The sequence below is a fragment of the Scyliorhinus canicula genome, chromosome 2 (genome assembly GCF_902713615.1).
Source record: "Scyliorhinus canicula chromosome 2, sScyCan1.1, whole genome shotgun sequence".
NCBI classification, from domain to species: domain Eukaryota; kingdom Metazoa; phylum Chordata; class Chondrichthyes; order Carcharhiniformes; family Scyliorhinidae; genus Scyliorhinus; species Scyliorhinus canicula.
The window spans coordinates 125,793,690-125,812,279 of NC_052147.1; the positions used below are offsets into that span (position 1 = coordinate 125,793,690).

Here is an 18,590-nt window from a genome sequence, read left to right on the forward strand (position 1 = left end):
GAACATGTGTGTGAAGGTAGGAGTGTGAGTGAATGTATGTGTGAGTGAATGCATGTATGACTGAGTACGTGTGGGAGCATGTGCATGTGAGTGAATGTGTGTGTAATTGTGTGTGTATGTGCAAGTGAATGGGAGTGTGTGAGTCAATGTGTGTGAGCGTGTGTGTGAGTGAATGTTTGTGAGGTAGTGCGTGTGTGAGAGGGGGTTATGTGTGAGTATATATGTTAGAGTTTGAGAGAGAGAGAGAATGTGTGAGTGTGAATGTATGCGAGTGTTTGTGAGAGCTGGAGAGTGTGTGAGACTGAGTGTGTGCAAGAGTGTGAATGTGTGTGAGGGACAGTTTGTGTGTGAGGGAGTATGAGAGTGTGTGTGAAAGAGTGTGTGTGAGCGCGTGTGTATGAGAGTGTATGTGTGTGTGTAGGAGAGTGTGTATGTGGTTGTGAGTTGGAGTCTGTACGTGGGAGTGTGTGAGATTGTGTATGTATGCATGTGAGTGTGTCTGAGAATGTGTGTGAGTGTGTGTGTGAGAGTGTAAGTGCATGTGTGTGAGAGAGAATGTGAGTGCATGTGCATGTGAGAGAGTGTATGTGAGGGTGGGTGTACGAGAGTGTGTGTGGGTGTGTATGTGAGGGAGTGTGAGTGCATGTGTGAGAGAGAGTGTGTGCAAGAGAGTGAGTGTGTGGGCATGTGAGAAAGTGTATGTGAGGGTGGGTGTAGGAGAGAGTGTGCATGTGGATGTGTGTGTGTGGGTGCATGTGTGTGAGTGCGAGAGTGAGAATGTATATGTGTGTGAGACAGAGAGAGAGAGGGAGTGATTGAGAGAGATTGAGCGAGAGAGAGGGAGACTGTGTGTTTTCTTTCCTGCAGTTTTCAGGAGAATTTCCCAGTGACACAATGTTATGATGGAAAGATGCTGCAAATGACAGCGCCGGTAAACGTTCATCTTAATCATCGGGCTCTTAATTTAGTTTGGTGCTGGTTTTAGTGCTTAGCAGCCGCTGACAACCTACAGGGAGTTAATGAGTGACGAAGCAGGGCTGCTACACCAAGTAACACTTTCCTGGTGCGAAGACCACTAACTGGGAAGTTTAGTTCACTACTGTTTTCGCAAACCTAATAATACAACCTGTAACAAAAACCACTTCTTCAGAAACATGTAGCACTCTAAATACAGAAACTTTCAATCACTAATTATTAGCGCCTGCAGTCAGTTAAGTGTTTTATTTAGTTACTTGGGGAAGAATTTAATCACTGATTTCTTCAATTGTCTATCAATCCAAGTCTATTCAGATCACTTGCAGATCAAGAAATTACATTTGAAAAACATAATTCCCTTGGTGACAATTCAACAAGTGTATTTTTGTTCAAATTCAGGACAAGATTATCTATTTTTTGGGAATGACCACAACTGGCTACATTCAGACAAACTTCGCAAACAATATAACAAATCAGAATTGTCCTGAAATTCATTTATTCCTTATTATCAATTCTACCACTGGTATAATGGTTACTTCAGTTTTTGTTAGAATTCCAGGGGCTTCAGTCCTGGGTTTATATTTCTATTCTCATATGTTTTGCTGAACTATACCAACCCAATTAACCTAATCAATAACACATGGAACTCTTGGTGGAGATTGTGGGTTCTTTTTTCCAACTTTATTTAACCATATTTTTAAATTCGTTATATTTCTCCATTAACAGTATACAGCAGATAGGCAACATTTTCAAGGTGCAACATCTCAAATATCACATCAGACATTTTTTAAATCCACGCTGATAAACATCGCATTATTATAATGCATTAGTATGGATAGTTCCTCGGTTCCCCGTGACAGTAGGATATATGTAATACCCTGGAGGCCACTTCTATGCAAGAGTTTCTTTTCATTGAAGGTCAAAGGTAAAATTCTGCAGCAGACAAAAAAACAATATTAATTTTTAAAACTTCATTTTCAAAACCTCAAAATTTCATAACACAAAACATGCAACACCTTCAGGGTATATTTCTGCACATATATTAAAAACCGCTATGCCAAACCCTCCTTTCTTATGTGACGGTAAAGGGGAGAAAGACTCTGAACCAACATTGGTTGCAACACATTTCTCAGTTGATTTCGCTATTTCGCCTTTCTCCATTTTTGCTTTCGTAGTTCACACCTGTGTTAATTCATATTATTACACATTTTAATGACTGTTTACTTTAAAATTTGTGTTCACTCTCCGCGAATTCTGGTAACAATTTCTATACTAGCAGGTCGACCATTTGTGAGGGATAAAGGGATTTAAATAAGCTTTCTTTTAGTTGCCTGTTACTATATGCATTATATGCTATATGCATAATATATATACTATGCTTACTGTAGTATAAAATAAGTTAACTTCTGACAAGCTTCATTAAAACGTACAAACGCAATTCCTAATGTTTCACATCTGTCTCAGTCTGTTAGCTTCCCTGAATCAATGTGAAATCTCCCTCCTTTCGAACCAACTTATGAAACTTGAATTATGTTAAACAAAATTCAAAATATTATAATACACCACAACCAGCACCGTTTGCTTCTTTCGGTCTTCCAAAATCAGTTTGGAATACACATTTGTAAACGATTCAAAATTGTTATACAAAAATGCTGATTTAAGTATTGCTAAATCACAGCAACAACTGTGGTTCAATGCAAACAACAGCTGTGTCTATTTAAAAAAAACAATTCAATGGCCGCTTGCACATATGAGCATGCAATCAGCTAATCTCGTTTTTTTTCTCTCTCTCTCTTCGTGTTAATCAACACTTTCCTTCCTGCATATCAGAGTACAAGTACTGTAGTTACCCCACACCAGTAAATGTTTATGTAACCTGTCCTTTCCCGGGAATCCGGTTACGCGAAATCATTTCATGCTAGAGTGAGTAAGAAAACGAGCAGGTCAGACGAGACTTTAAATATAAACCGAGAAAATAAGCGAACGATTTACAATTTGTCCCCCCCCCCCCCCCCCCCCCACACCGCCCCACACACGCAGCATATGAAACATTTTGTGACCTTACACAGATTTTACTGGTGACCTTTTGCCCTCAGATATTGCACTGTTTTAAAATAGGGAACTCCCATCAGCCGATTTCAGTGCTATTACAAAGGATGCAAATATTTAATTCCTTCCATGTCTTTGAATGTACTTTCTAGGTTAGTTCGGTGATTGGGAAATGTAGTAGAGTTTCTTGCAAATGCCCTGGTGTTTTTTTAAATGATATTAGGAATCAAATCCATGCATCATTCTCGTTTACGACACAGCCTCATTTTGGTATTTAAAGCGCTTTGTTTCTTGGAGCCGAAGTTTAATGCTGTTTTGCAGATATTAGCCGAAAATATTCATCAATTTATACCAATTTCAATTCGGGTGTCAAAGTGCCGGAGGAATATAGTGTGCGCCTGGTTTGTATTTTACTCCCGCTGTATTATTAAGTTTAAACGAGAGTTGCCGTTTTATTTAACACATGTGTTACCAGAAAACTGGATTTGGGATCCGTTGCCCGGCCGCTTGGTTGAGGAGTTCCGTCCACACAGGGGCTTTCCGCCGTCTTCGATGTGATGAATCCAGTCACTTCTGTAGTTTAACGTTTGCAGACAAGGCGCCGTCCCAGCTTCACTTGGTGTGACCCCTGTCGAATAAAATACCCCAGCCCCAAATAAAGCAGGAAAAGCATATGATAAATGTCAACACTTTATAAGGCATTGTAGCAGCAAACAGCAAAATTGCAGTCAGGTCTGAAGGGATAAGTAGAACGCGCGAAGTATTTGCGCATTAATACCCTTCTTCCGATATTTTTCTAAGCATCTTAATCAATTAATAGTTAATCTTTAAGAAATGGAACAAAGAGGCTACATTAACTCAGGGTGTATAACACCGGCTACATTGACTCATCTGCAATTTAACATTGGGTCCTGCTTCTTCAACACTCATTACTTTTGAGAAATAAAAGAAAAAGATCTACAAAGCCAGGATTTTATTGTTTTTGAATAGACATAGTCACAATCAATCTACAACTGGTTATTCACAATGTCCCATCCGCCATCATGGATCCAAGATGACTGATAGCAAAAGAATCGGAGCGAATGATGGAGATTTGGATGAAATGAACAGACTGGTGAGGAGGGGATGTTGGTTTTGGAGAGCGGGAAGGGGTTGCTCTGGGATCGAGCTTGCGGTGCCAGCCAGCCGACAGACCCCCCATTCCCTGGCTGTCTCTCTTTCCACCCCCTTCCCTTCATCCGTGCCCAGCCCGAGCCGCAGCTCCCAGCCCCAGGTCTTGGCCGGGTGCTCACACAACATCACTCACCCCAAGTTATTCCCATTCCATCACATGCCAAAGGAAAGCAGCTTGAGACTGGGAGATTGAATGGGAACATTGGGAAGGGGCACAATGCAATGAATCAATCAATACTCAGCCCTTCATTGCAGCAGTTTAAAGATTATTATTTTGTAAACTGGGACTGCAAACCACTCGGAGAGAGAAAGTAGTCCGCACCCCCCCCCCCCCCCCCCCCCCGGCTCTGTTTTGAATCCCGCAGTTCTGGAAAGGATAAACAAACTTGCAACGAAAAGAGACAAACATTGACATACCCGCAATGGCCGAGTGCTGGGTGGATGGGGGGTTTGGATAGTGTCGGGAGAAGGAAGCGATGGAAAGAGAGCGTGGGCCTGAAAGCGGCGGTGATGCGGTCCCCTGCTCACTTCCCGCCCTGGGACTGGATCGCTCCGCCCAGGGGGGGCCGCGCCGATTGGCTGCGGCTGGGGCCGACGCGCAGGCGCGCCGCGGGCTGTGATTGGGCAGTGAGTGAAAAGGTTGCAGCGAGTGTTTGCAGCCGAGCGGCCAGGGGCCGGAATGAATTGGAGCAAGCTGGCTCGGCTCGACGTGTTTTTAAGAACATGAAGTAGTGGCTCTTTTTTTTTACTACATGAGTTGCCAGCGTTTGCGATTGCGGTCCAACTGTGCTGCTGTAATTTTACCTGTGTGTGATGTTGGACATGGGAGATAAGAAAGAAGTGAAAATGATTCCGAAATCATCCTTCAGCATAAACAGCCTGGTGCCCGAAGCGGTTCAAAGTGACAACCGTCACCGATCTGCCCCCGAACAGGAGGACAAAAACATCCTGCCAACGCTGGAGTCCAAGTCTGAAAATACTCTCAGCAAAAGTGACAACAGCTCGGCGGAGCCGCCCTGCTCTGAAGACAAGGAGAAGCAGGAAGAGAAGAAGGTCGACGGCAAAGAGGGAGACGCCGGAAAGGAAGGGGAAAAGAAAAATGGCAAATATGAGAAGCCCCCGTTTAGTTATAACGCCCTGATCATGATGGCCATTCGGCAGAGTCCCGAGAAACGCCTCACCCTCAATGGCATCTATGAGTTCATCATGAAGAACTTCCCTTATTACAGAGAGAACAAGCAGGGCTGGCAAAACTCCATTCGACACAATTTAAGCCTGAACAAATGTTTCGTGAAAGTTCCGAGGCATTATGATGACCCTGGCAAGGGGAATTACTGGATGCTGGACCCATCTAGTGACGATGTCTTTATAGGTGGCACCACCGGCAAACTCCGCAGGAGGTCCACAACATCTCGAGCAAAGTTAGCTTTCAAGCGGGGAGCGCGCCTCACCTCGACCGGACTGACATTCATGGATAGGGCAGGTTCCTTATACTGGCCCGTGTCTCCATTCCTGTCCCTTCATCATCCCCGAGCGAGCAGTGCATTAAGTTATAATGGAACCACCTCACCTTATCCCAGTCATCCGATGTCCTACAGCTCGGTGTTAACTCAGAACTCTCTGGCAAACAACCACTCATTTCCAACATCAAACGGCTTAAGTGTAGATAGACTTGTTAACGGAGAAATTCCGTATGCCACTCACCACCTCACGGCCGCGGCCGCCCTAGCCGCCTCGGTGCCGTGTGGTTTGTCGGTTCCGTGTTCAGGCACATATTCGTTAAACCCCTGCTCGGTAAACCTGCTGGCAGGACAGACAAGTTACTTTTTCCCCCACGTTCCTCACCCTTCAATGACTTCTCAAAGCAGCACTTCAATGACGGCTAGGACAGCGTCCTCCACGTCTCCGCAGGCGCCTTCATCTCTCCCCTGTGAGTCTCTGAGACCTTCTTTGCCAAGTTTCTCTACAGGACTTTCTGCAGGGCTCTCTGATTACTTCACACATCAAAACCAGGGGCCCTCTTCAAACCCTCTAATACACTAACAAATCCCTTCGAAAAGACTGTAAGTTAACATTTTACACACATTTGCGTTGTAAATAATTCTCAAAAAAAAAGCCCAGGTATTTTTATTCAAGCCCCATTCTTGTCTGCATTTTGTCAAATCCCGTAGGGTTGTTTGTTTATTCGATTTCAGCAATGTGCAATTTGAGGCGGGTTAGATAGCAAACCACTAGTTAAATTAATGTAGACTGTGTATTTAAAACGACTGCATTCCAACTAAGTTTAAATTAGAGATCTCTGTTCCAATAGTTCCACAGAATGTCCATGTTTGCAGTATTAGAAGTTATCTCTGCTGGGTGGCTGCTGGTTTCAAGATCGGCGGAAACAATTCACACTAAAAATAATCAAAATTTAAAGTTTGATTTGTAATTCGTAACCTTACTCAAAACATGCCTAACCTTTCGGTCATTTTATCATTTGGTTACAAAATGGTTCATGTTTACTTTTAGACCAAAGACGGGGCGAGAAATGCACTCCTTGTTTAAGAGAACAAGTACTTTGAAAATAATTCCTAGTTTCCAGTTTACAACACTGCCTGCAAAGCATCAGAAGGGGACAAAATTGATGATTGTCTTTTAGTTTGTGTTGTGCATAATTCGATGTATGTGGTCACTAACAGTTTCCCTTTTCAGTTCCTTATGTAAATGTAGTGAAATGTGTAAACCTATTGTACTTAAAGGATAAATTTTGCGGACGTGTAACTTGTGTTGCTTAAATGCTTCATAAATTCCTTGAGTGATTGTTAATGTCGTCTCAAAATTTCATGATTGTGATATTGTGATCATATGCCCGTGTTGTCACTTAAAATGTTTACTATACAAAAGGCACCGAAATAAAAAAAATAGGTTACATTCAGAAATGTTGACATCTTGTCCTTTTCTTTATCACCGCTAAATGCAGTAGCGATTTGCAGTAATATTTTTTAAATGGAGGCTCTCCTGCCCTGTGTATTTTGATGCCCCATCAACAAGAGAGGGAAGTCTACCAGTCAAAGGCAATGCAAGTCCGCGTTATCCTGGCCTATCTTCGCCTTTCAGTCACCCATGTTTAACCTGAATTCACCCTACAATGTCTGCGCTAGGTTCCAATGTAATTAACATTTTCAATTTTTACCGGCAAAACTAATTGTCACAGTTCTTAACATATCTTATATATTCGCACAACCTGTCTTTAGAACAGTTAAACTTTCAGCATATTACAAATGAACAAGCATAAGTTAGAAATTATTTCAAATAGGAGTACCTATCAACATTTATTTTCACTGTCTGGCTAGTTCTTAAACCATTTGTCCATCATGTGCCATTTATTTAAATTATAAATCACCCAGAACTCGCTGAGGTGTATATTTTCAAACAGTTAATATAGTTGCTCCTGTGATATATTTTTGATGTGAGCAGCAAATCTGGTTCCACAGAGCGCGGGCCCTGTCCTTTTACAACCACAGAAGTCTGTGCATTTTCTTTAAACAATGGATAATCTTCGAAAGATATTTTAACAATCCAATTCAGCCTGCAATGGCACATAAAAAATAGAAACCTTTTTAATAAGTTAATGATCCAGCAGAAAACTTAGTTGAAAGTTTATAAATTAACATTTTTTTTGTTTTGTTATTCTGACGGTGAGATATTATTTACACAATTACATTGAAGTGTAAGACCAGTGTTAGAGCAGAAGGCTGTCAAGGGCTGCGTGTACTTAGGGTATCTTGAAGATTCAGAAACAGACCCTGATTATTGAATAAAATCTTTAGTATAATTGAGTGTATCAATGAGTGTTATATACATTTATTATTTAATTTCAGATTAAATGAATTTATACAGCGATCCGAAAACTATTCCTTTTGTCGTTATTACATATAACTAAGAAGTGCAAGCCTTCTGTGATAATAGACAATTGCTCTCCCTCGGAAGATACCACATTATGAGAAAACTTTAACGCATTTCTTGCAAACCCGATCCGCCTGTATTCCTGCGCCGGGGTGCTACCCTTATTTGTTCTTCTTGTACCACATTAAATATGCCCACGAGTAATGCAAGGAGAGCTAGTGCCTCTCACAATAGGCCCGCAGGAAAATCAATCTGTGCTTTAGATGTTATCACTGCAATGTTAAGCGGGGTTATACAGAAGGAGGAAATGTGCCTCGTGAATTAAACGCAGCCAAATTTATATGAAAAAAGGAAAGGAGAATTTGCCAGGCGCTATTAAGGGATCTATTATTAATACTTTTTTGACTGCTAAAGAAACGTGAAGGTTCATTTACATAGTGACAATACGCAATGACGTTGGCTGTGTGCGGCTGACTTCTCCATACGTCTTACGGAGAAATTTATATCCCGTTTCTTTCCTCAAAACCGGCGCTCCGTAACTACAAAATAAAGTTAATCTATCTGCTGATAATATGCCGTCTGCAGTTTATTAGGAAAATAATGAAACACAGAGCTTCTTTATTTAGGTTAAAGACACTCGTGCTTTTCCAATCTGTGTGGCCCGGTTACATAATTAACCTCAATGTAACTCCCAAAAGAACATTTTACAATTGGGGAAAAGTTTAAAGGTTTTTCGTAAGGTGTCGTTTTACGGAAAGGACAGAGAATCGACCTCCTCTCTTTACCTGTGAAGTTTCATTGAACAGGGACCAGGAGCCGAGATGCAGTTGCCCTGTATTTGGTAAGTCCACAATGCATTTCTTCTTTCAGTAATTAGACATTGGTTTACAAAGACTGTTTGAAACAGATGTACGTGTATATTGCGCCGCATAGTTTTTATTTCATTGTTGCCTTTGAACTGTGATTGAATTAGATTCTGGGACGAAGGCGGCAGACTAACGCTCTAATCGTCACCAGGAGCGGAAAATCGGGAGTTTACAGAATTCATCATTTGAAGAGTTTATGCTACCCCCACATTAGAAATTGCGTGGTTGCCGTACAAACTCCCGCAGGGTATTCATAATAACGCCAGAATAAACATCCAAATACTTTTGGTGATTACCTAAAACCGAACGGAAATCCAGGAGTTTTTATAAACATAATATAGGCCTGACCTCGGGTTTACGGAAGGCCGAGTGATTCAAACAAAAGAGAAAGGTGTATTTAATATGACAATTGTATTACAATTCTATTGTCACGTTGCTTTGTGTATAGACGGATTGGGAGGGAAGCGGGGGGGGGGGGGGGGGGGGGGGGGGTGCTGGGTGGCGACAGTATTTCTGCTCACGGTGATATTCAGCTGTGATTGAGCAGGCATACTGCCTGGAAACACATCTCCCCAAGCACCTTTACTCTAAAACACGCCTAGTCCACTGCCAGCACATTTGGGAAATACAACCATGTTTAAAGCTACACGAGGAGGTTACCTGGTGGCTCTGCTGCGCCTAAATAAAAGTTTGAGAATTAAATATTCACTAACGATCAGGAGAACATCTCTTAACTAATAGTTTCAAAGAACAATATATTTTCAATACCGAATTAATTCATTTCGAAGGCAAATATTATATTTTACAACTTGGCTTAAATACCTCGAATTTATGTTGAAAAGGTCAGATTTTTTTAAAAAAGAAATCAAAAAGCCAAAGTGTGTGGTGTGCATTGGCCCTGTTGGTGCTTTAGATCTCAGAGCCGACGCATATCAAGTCTAAATGTGGCGGTCTCATACGAGTCCAATATAGATGAGAGTTCAACATTGCATGGGGAAGCTCCGCTTCGCGAATCAAATGAAATGTGGCGGTGTGAAAACTTTTATAAGGTTCTGGTGTGGAAGGTAGCGTCCAGCTATCTGCCTAATATTATATCTTATTGTCACCTCTGTGCTGTGTCTCACAATGTAGGCGATTCTGGGATAACACGTCAAGGTTTAGTCGAAATCAGTCATGTCATTTCCAATAATTCTATTCGGAATCTGATAACTCGCAAAATATAATCTCAACATTTGAGAAAATACCCCCCCCCCCCAGCATCGTGGTTTCTTCGAAAGTGCAGAAGTTTATTCATATTACAAGTAGCACTCCTCTCTCGGTTGCTATTTATTTATTTTTCTCCTAGCTCCACAAACCGATGTTAGATTAAACAATCTCGACAATTTTGGCTATTTGGCAGTGTGTTTTATTGTTTGCTTATTGATTTCACCCGTTTTAAAGCGAATTCTCCCTGAGAACTCGGGATCGAAGTTTCGGCTCGACCCGTTTGGGTCAACCCTGGTGTTTGCTGGGTGAGTCAGAGGTGAAGGTGAATATCATTAGAGGTTTTCGGATGTGCGGAGGGTGTCCAGAGGGCGGAGTTCTTGCGCACTGTAAACTTTACAGGCCAAACTTCACTATAATCGTCTGGAAACAGATGGCAACGACATAGAACCGGACCAAGAGTTTAGCTTCAATCACCTCATTCTAGGTAGGTAACCAGCAAAAGCAACACAGGGATAACTGAAATACAGCAAAATGCTAATAAAAGGAAACAAGTATTCCCTAATCCGGGATAACTAAAATGTGAAGTAAATCTGAATAAAAGCGAAAAAAAATCAGCATGCTCAATTTGCATGACGATTTGATGTTCTTACGGAGGCTATTAGTTTCAATTTTTTGATGATTTAATTTTTAACGTTTTGAACAAACTTTAGCTGTGGCGACTCCTTTAGTGAAGACACTTAGATGTAAGATTTTATTAATCTGACATACAGTAATTAGAAACAAAGGAATATCATTACCAAATACTGAAATGGCCTCTTTTGGGGGCAATGATATTTTTTGCGCTGTTGCCGACCACCCTTACAGTAATTTCTGTTTATTTCTGGATAAATAATCTGCAAATTGTTCCTTGGCATTAAACTGACATGTAAGCGTTTTCGGGAACATTCAGATTACACGTGAGGCGGTTACTGAGTACACGAAACGAACCCAAATAGCGAAAATAGAACTATTGACAAAATAGGTAAAACTGCACATTTACAAAACATGTTATGTGACGAAAAGCCGAGAGGATGCTGATTTTTAAAAATGTTATATCTGCAAAAAAAAGCCATTGCTCAGTACTGTCTTTCACAGACAATATTAACAGGAACCAATTGGCTTCGCGTTCGCTCCATTGACATTTCCGGCTGAATGTTCTCAAAGTTCCTGTGTTTCTATTTAAAATATCAATTCTCAATTCTTTGAAATTATGTAACCACGCATGTATGTAACTTGCAGTTAGCGGAAGATGTGAATGTAAAATTCATCACTTTAAATTAATTTCAAACACTATATTAGTGCAATAAAAAGCGTCCTCTGTGTTAATTGCAATTAAAATGCGAGCATTGCGTTCTCTATCGCATGGGGTGCTATTGAAATTCTTTAACTCTCTGTAAATGTGCGACACGTTTAGCCAACCATGATATATTTCACTTTCACTGGGATATAATCCTCGCTAAACATGTGAGGTTTATGTTCTTAGTCATTTTATTTTTACATCTTCAAGGTCAAATAATAAACATATATTTTAGGTTATATACATTCAAGAATTAAATTTTCGGGTCTGGCATGTAGCTATTTGCTGTTTCGGTAATAGGTTAAATGGTAAATTCTAGTTTGACTTTTTAACAGCTGATTCTCAGCACATATAAAATATTGGATACCCTTCATAGATTTTAATATTTCAATTTCGTTAATACATACATGGTATTTTATATATAGATTGCAAATAGGGGTTACTTCTCAAATGATTATTTATGCCTATACATAACATGTAGTATCTTTATTTCTGAACGAGATGTACTTCGGAATATTATAACTACCCATCTGTATATTATTATCCATTATCCATATATCCATTGACAGATATTTCTAATAATGTTGAAAATGAATGTTTTTTTTCAACATACATACAAAACATTATGCAGCTGATATAACGGATATTCTTCTATACAAATATAATAGATCATAACTCGGACAGTTAGTGGTCTGCTAAAACAAATGCTGTTTTATTATCTCCAGGGTTTAAAAACACGTGTTTGTAAATGCATGGCTTTGCATACGGACAGGCTAAACAGTTAAATAGTTGGTGTAATTGCCCCTCACAGACTGGGCATCGCGTGAGTCACAGAACTCGTCCTGTTGTTTAACATTATTGACTGTGACAGGTCACTTTGTTTGTGGTGCCTGGTGTAGTGAACTCAGTATTTTCTTCAATTTCAACACACTTAACCTACCATAGAACTAAGCACATTTCTCTGTTAATTCATCTTACATTTCCAGATATTTTCACGGAAACTTCAAACTGTTCTCTCCGCTATGGTTAAGATTTCTAAAGTTTGCCAAGTCTTCACGTTGTACATTTAACACAGGCAATCATCAATATTGTTTGTAATTTGATGTATGCTAGAAATTAAAAAGCGAGTTCTACCGCCAGAAGACAGATAAGTTCAGCTCCCTTTCCGCTTTGATTTTCTATAACCTTTAAAAAAAACAGCAGTTTGATCACAAAATCGATGGTAGCTTGGGGGCGCTGTTGGTAAAGCAATGAGAGCCTCCTTCACTCGATGTCTAAATCTCACTCTTTCTTCCCCCTTTCTCTCTCTCTCTCGCTTTTCTTCACAGCTTGTGTCTGTGTTTCCAAAAACATAATGCATGTATTCGATTGTCTTTTGCACATTCCGCATACACATCACTACCGGCACCAAGCGAGTTCTTTTCTCACGGTCTCCAGAGTTGAAGGTGTCAATCCCAAGTCAGGAGTTGCCTTGGCTCCTGAGACAGCAATGGACTCACTTCCACTGCGCTCGGAGCAGAATCGGGTCCCAGATTTTCTCTGGCAAACCCCAGCTCCTGGAACTCGCCTGGTAACGACCCTACCAGAATAACAAGGCGAATGAGGCGGCGCTCAGAAAGATGCCCACAGATCTCGCAAACATTGCATGTCCAGTCAAAGAGCAATTCGCCTTTAAATCACATCCTTCACTTTCCAAAATACCCCCCCCCCCCACACACAAAAAAAATCTGTGCTATCCTCAATATATAAAAATAAGATATATTTTTTAATGAGATATTTGGATATTTAATAAAGCAGAAATAATTTAAGAAATACAAATTGTCGGTATTTTGTGAATAATTATTTTACCTTAGGGAAACTACGAACACAGCTAGTTTATAAACAGTTGTCTACTAATCAGTTCAGACTAAATGTCTTATTGGTTTGTTATGAGGAATGATGAATTCTTTATCACCTGGGAGCGTAAATATGTTTGGGGTGTAATTCAACTAACACTTAACTGCACAGATTTAATAACTTTAGATTTGATAGCTCCTTTTCGTTGGATTTTTGATGTCGCTTAATATTTTGACACATGAAATATCTATCAGACAGTAGGATTTTTCATCATTTAAGTACTTTTTTATCAAGCTGTCATTGCGCAACTGTCTATTGTTCCCACTTGTGTAGGTAAAGTCCGCTGAACAGCACGATTGATCTGATTTAACAGGGAGCTTAAATGTTCGATAAGCATGTTTTTTAAAAAATCGGTTGATCTTTAGAATAACATTCATTGTCTGTCACGTCGCGGGTAGATATAATTGAACTGAGCCTCACATCTCTAACCGCTCTTAAATATTCAGCTTTCCTTGTCCTAAGATGGGCGCCTATGTGTGCACAAACTAAACCGACTATTGGTGCATGTTTTACAAGTAATGCATAGAAGCAGCAAACAATGGCTTTCACTCCAGGGATTTGATTTGAAAAATAATGAAGCTGGGATTTCTCAAATCTCGGTATACGGACTGACTGTAAAATAGAAAACGGCGTGAAATAGATAGGACTATAACTTTGATGTGGAAATGTGGTGTTTCTGGTTACAAGGAAAGCCAATGTTGCCTTCAAATCGGAAAGAAGCTCACATCATACCTCTTTCTCTCACCTAAAAACACAAAGCTGCACATCTGCTCAACTCGATTGCCGCAAAGATTCTGATTATTGGAACAAAAGCTGTGATTTTAAAACATTAACTAAGAGTTTGACCGCGTGTCTATTAGAAAATGATTTCAAAACTCCAAGGGAAAATATACATGTAATTACTGATTTTAACAAATAAGCAGGGAAAGCATTTCCATTGGTGCAATGTCATTAAATACAGATATCTTGCTTGCCATACCTAGATATTTCATAAAAAAGGGTGCAGCGAAAGATTATTCATTTAGCATAAGTAACTGCGGGTATCATTTTACAGCATCTGACTTTGACGAGTAATTGAGAGAATCTGCAGCTATCTGCTGAAGAACGCGTCCGTGTGTACTCTTAAACCACGGAGAATTCTGGACAGTGAATAGACCCAAATTTATAAAAAGAAAACATTTTTCTCAACCGAATTAAATATCCAAGAAGAACAATAGCACATTTGCAACGCTATTTTTTGTCACGTAAAGTAAACAGCTTCCTTGTATGCCCTCGTTCAAATGTCAAATCTCCTCATAAAACACGCAAAGTTCACACCTCAATATTTAATATAAGATGTTGGTAATTGGTTTAACAATTACACTGCACCTTGTCTTTGTGCATTAACAGTTGATGTACCCTGTCATTTTTTTTAACAATAATTATCTCCTATGATTCATTTCAATTCCCCTTCTCGCTAAAATTAATTTCATAAATGAAACCACGTTTTCCTTTTTCTCAGAAAACATGTCATCTTCCGAAGAGATTCCAATCCGTACGCACGTTCCGTTTTATTAGACGTTCTCTGAAACAGAAAAAAGATACATGAACATTTTAAGGCAATTTATTTTGTTTAAAAACGACGTTAAACATGAAAGCTGCACAAAATGCAAGTTATGTAATATTCCAGTCCAGAAGAAGACATCGCGTTTCGAGTGATGCCAAATATTAAAACATTATTTAAATCGTGCAAATAAGAACTGGCTCCTCTGATATTATTTGATATATTTAGGAAATGGAGAAACTACTCCTATGTAATTACATTGTAGAAACCATTTGGTACTCGGTGGGAAGTTATTCGGAGAAGCGTGTAAATAATATTCGATTCCGAATGGGATCCTAATGTGCATCAAACCTCGGACTGGTGCACACAATTATAGGCAGTATTGTTGCGGAGAAAACACCAAATCATAACATCTAGTAGCTCGCAATGGTATAAATTACCCTTCTGACCAAAAACAAATCATCATTGCAAATACATTTCCGCTGATAAATTAACACGAATCAAATAATCAAATACCGAGTTTAACTCCCAACATGCCAGTGTTGCGAACTAATTGTTAGAATTTCACTCCTGATAAACAGAACTCAGCAAATTTCATACCCAGTAAGAGGCGATGGTATAGACAAGAAATAATAATTGTTGTTTTCTGTCAAACTTTATCGTAAATTACTCATTCACCCTGGGTAAAATAAATTAATGCTGAAACCGACTTTGGTGTTTAAAATACGCTCACAGTGCTAAAAAAAAACCCCACTGTTGATAGCATTGCGTAAACATGTCAACCACACATTTAAAATGAGTCATTCATCAGAAATTGGTCACAAATTATACAAGGTTTAATTTGTATTGATTTGCGTGCTTATCTATTTGTGAAAACTTTTACGTAATTACCTACATAGTCATTGGCTTGTGTTAATATTACCGTATTGTTTTGAAACAAATTTCTTATAATCGCAGAGAACTTGGCACATGTGTATTTTTAACAATCTATTATATCGGTGGTAGGTTGTTAAGCGCCCTTGTAAGTATCGATGGCACTTTAATTCAAATGTGCAATTTTCAGGCAGAAGTTAAAATCTAAAGCATGTTATTTGAATCCTTTGCAATTGACGAGAAGTGTCGCTTAAAATATACTCACTGCTCGTAACAAGTAATAAAGAGTACTTCCACTGAAACAAGAGTTTTACTTGTCACTGTCCGGGGTAGTAAACATGTTGGTGTTAGCAGACGGTCCATGTTTTCTCTGTTGGATTTGCTGTTCAATCGTCAGTCGGAAATCTGTAACATTTTTCCCAGTTTCGTCACTTTGAATATCTTCAATGATCTTGGTGTTTGTATTAAATTACCAGTATTAATCGACTCATTCATTAAATTTGATGGATTTATAAATTGTCAGTCCAGGTATGTTTTTCTCGACATCATCCTTAAATCACTCTGATATTGTTCTGTGGTTCATTGAACTCAAAGTTGTACGTAGGGTGATTTCTAACGTTTCATCCATGTCTCCATGAGCATAAACATTGAAGAGAACCATGGAATCCTTGCAGTGCAGAAGGAGGCCAATCGGCCCATTGAGTCTGCACGACCCTTCGAATGAGCCCCATGCTCATGCCCACTCTATCCATGCCCACGCTCCCCTATGCCTGGAACCCTATAACCTAACCTGCACACCCCAGGACATTAAGGGGAAAATAAGCATGGTCAAGCCACCTGACCTGCACATCTTTGGACTGTGGGAGGAAAACGAAGCCCCTGGAGGAAAACTAGCAGACACGGGGAGAATGTACAAACCCCACACAGTCATCTCAGGCCGGACTTGAATCCGGGTCCCTGGCGCTGTGAGGTAGCAGTGCTAACACAGGGACATACACATGTCCCTGTGTATGTGTATCTGCCCCTCTGTGCGTGCATCTGTCCCTGTGTATATGCCATTCAGAAACAAGATGTATAATTGAGATTATTTGATGCTGATCTGTTGCGGTGTGTTGCAGTTTCTGTGGTAACTTATATTTTATGGCAAATACTCGAAATAATATGTATTCACACAATCAGATTTGCGCCGGTAGTAGGGAAGCTGGATAGTGTACCTCATGTATCTATCTGCTCCTATGTGTATCTGTTTTCTGTGTGTATCTGCCTTGTGTGTATTTGTCCCTGCAGGTATCTGTCTCCAGTGTGTGTATCTGCTCCTGTGTGTATATCTACCCCATGTATGTGTGCATCCGTCCATGTATATATATCTGCTCTGTGTATGTGTATATACCTACCCTGTATACATCTGCCCCGGGTATGTTTCTGTGTGTTTGCTCCATGTAATTGTGTGCATCTGTCCCTGTGTGTGTTCCAGCACTTGATGTATATGCCTCTGTATCTGCCCCTGAGTTTGTGTGTCTGCCCCTATGCATGCCTGGTCATGTGCGTATGTGTATGTACCTTCCTCTGTGTGTGTGATCTGCCCCTGGGTGTATGTGTGCATCTGCCTGTGTTTGTGCATCTGCCCATGTGTGTTTGTGTGTATATCTGCCCCATGTGTTTGTCTGCACCATGTGTGTATCTGCCCTTGAGTGTCTCTGCCTCTGGGCGTATGTGTGTATCTGACCCTATGTTTTTGAGAATTTGTCCCATGTGTGGGTATCTGCCCGCATGTGTGTGTGTATACACTCTGTGTGTGTGTATCAGCCCTGTGTGTATCTGCACCGCATGTGTCTATATCTGCCCCGGTGTGTATCTGCCCCTATGTGTATATCTGCCACTGTGTGTGTGTATCTATCCCATGTGTGTGCATCTGCCCCTGTGTATGACATATGAGGAGAGATTAAACAGTTTGGCCTTATACTCGTGGGAGTTTAGAAGGATGAGAGGGGATCTGATCAAGGTGTATAACATACTAAAAGGGATTGATGAAGTAAACATAGACTAAATATTCCTCCTTGTGGGGCGATCTAAAACAAAAGGTCACAAAAATAGGTTGAGAGGTGGTAGATTTAAAACTGAGATCAGGAACCGCTACTTCTCATAGAAGGAGGTGAATATGTGGAACTCACTGTCCCTTAGTGCGGTGATCCATATAATTAAATGGTTTCAAGAGGAAGAAAATGAAATGAAATGAAAATCGCTTATTGTCACGAGTAGGCTTCAAATGAAGTCACTGTGAAAAGCCCCTAGTCACCACATTCCAGCGCCTGTTCGGGGAGGCTGTTACGGGAATCGAACAGTGCTGCTGGCCTGCGTGGTCTGCTCACAAAGCCAGTGATTTAGCCCTGTGCTAAACAGATAGATATATGTCTGATAATAATCCCGGGTGAAAAGGATATGGGGAATGGGGAGGGAGGTGACTTTGAGACCAGGAAGAGATCAGCCACGATCTGATTGAATGGCGAAGCAGGCTCGAAGGGCTGAATGCCTACTTCTACTCCTAATTCCTGTGTGTGTGCATATCCCTCTGTGTGTGTATCTGCCTAGTGTATGTCTGTGCATCTGCCACATGTGTGTGCATCTGCCCCATGTGTGTGTGCGTGCATCTGTCCATGTATGTGTATCTGCCCCTGTATATATGTGTGCATCTGTCCCTGTGTATGTGTATCTGCCCCTGTGCGTGCATCTGTCCCTGTGTATATGTGTGCATCTGCCCCATGTGTATATCTGCCCCTGTGTGTTT

General features: G+C 40.5%; 1 protein-coding gene and 2 long non-coding RNA genes across 4 annotated transcripts; 2 read left to right on the top strand and 1 right to left on the bottom strand.

Annotated features, from left to right (window-relative positions):
• Nucleotides 1–1,628: 1,628 nt before the first annotated feature.
• On the bottom strand, nucleotides 1,629–4,487 carry LOC119957980. 2 transcript variants are annotated; one of them, XR_005458951.1, is made up of 3 exons: nucleotides 4,331–4,487; nucleotides 3,497–3,652; nucleotides 1,629–1,908 (listed from the first exon to the last, which is right to left on the bottom strand). It is a non-coding gene; the product is annotated as an uncharacterized LOC119957980 (long non-coding RNA). The 2 variants fall into 2 exon arrangements; XR_005458950.1 differs by lacking the exon at nucleotides 4,331–4,487 and having other exon boundaries at nucleotides 3,497–3,871.
• Nucleotides 3,865–7,118, top strand: LOC119957989. Its single transcript, XR_005458952.1, has 2 exons — nucleotides 3,865–4,138; nucleotides 6,709–7,118. It is a non-coding gene; the product is annotated as an uncharacterized LOC119957989 (long non-coding RNA).
• Nucleotides 4,861–7,114, top strand: foxg1a (forkhead box G1a). Its single transcript, XM_038786218.1, has one exon. It carries the CDS (start codon nucleotides 5,011–5,013, stop codon nucleotides 6,238–6,240), a length of 1,230 nt encoding a protein of 409 aa, XP_038642146.1. The 5' UTR covers nucleotides 4,861–5,010; the 3' UTR covers nucleotides 6,241–7,114.
• Nucleotides 7,119–18,590: the final 11,472 nt, after the last annotated feature.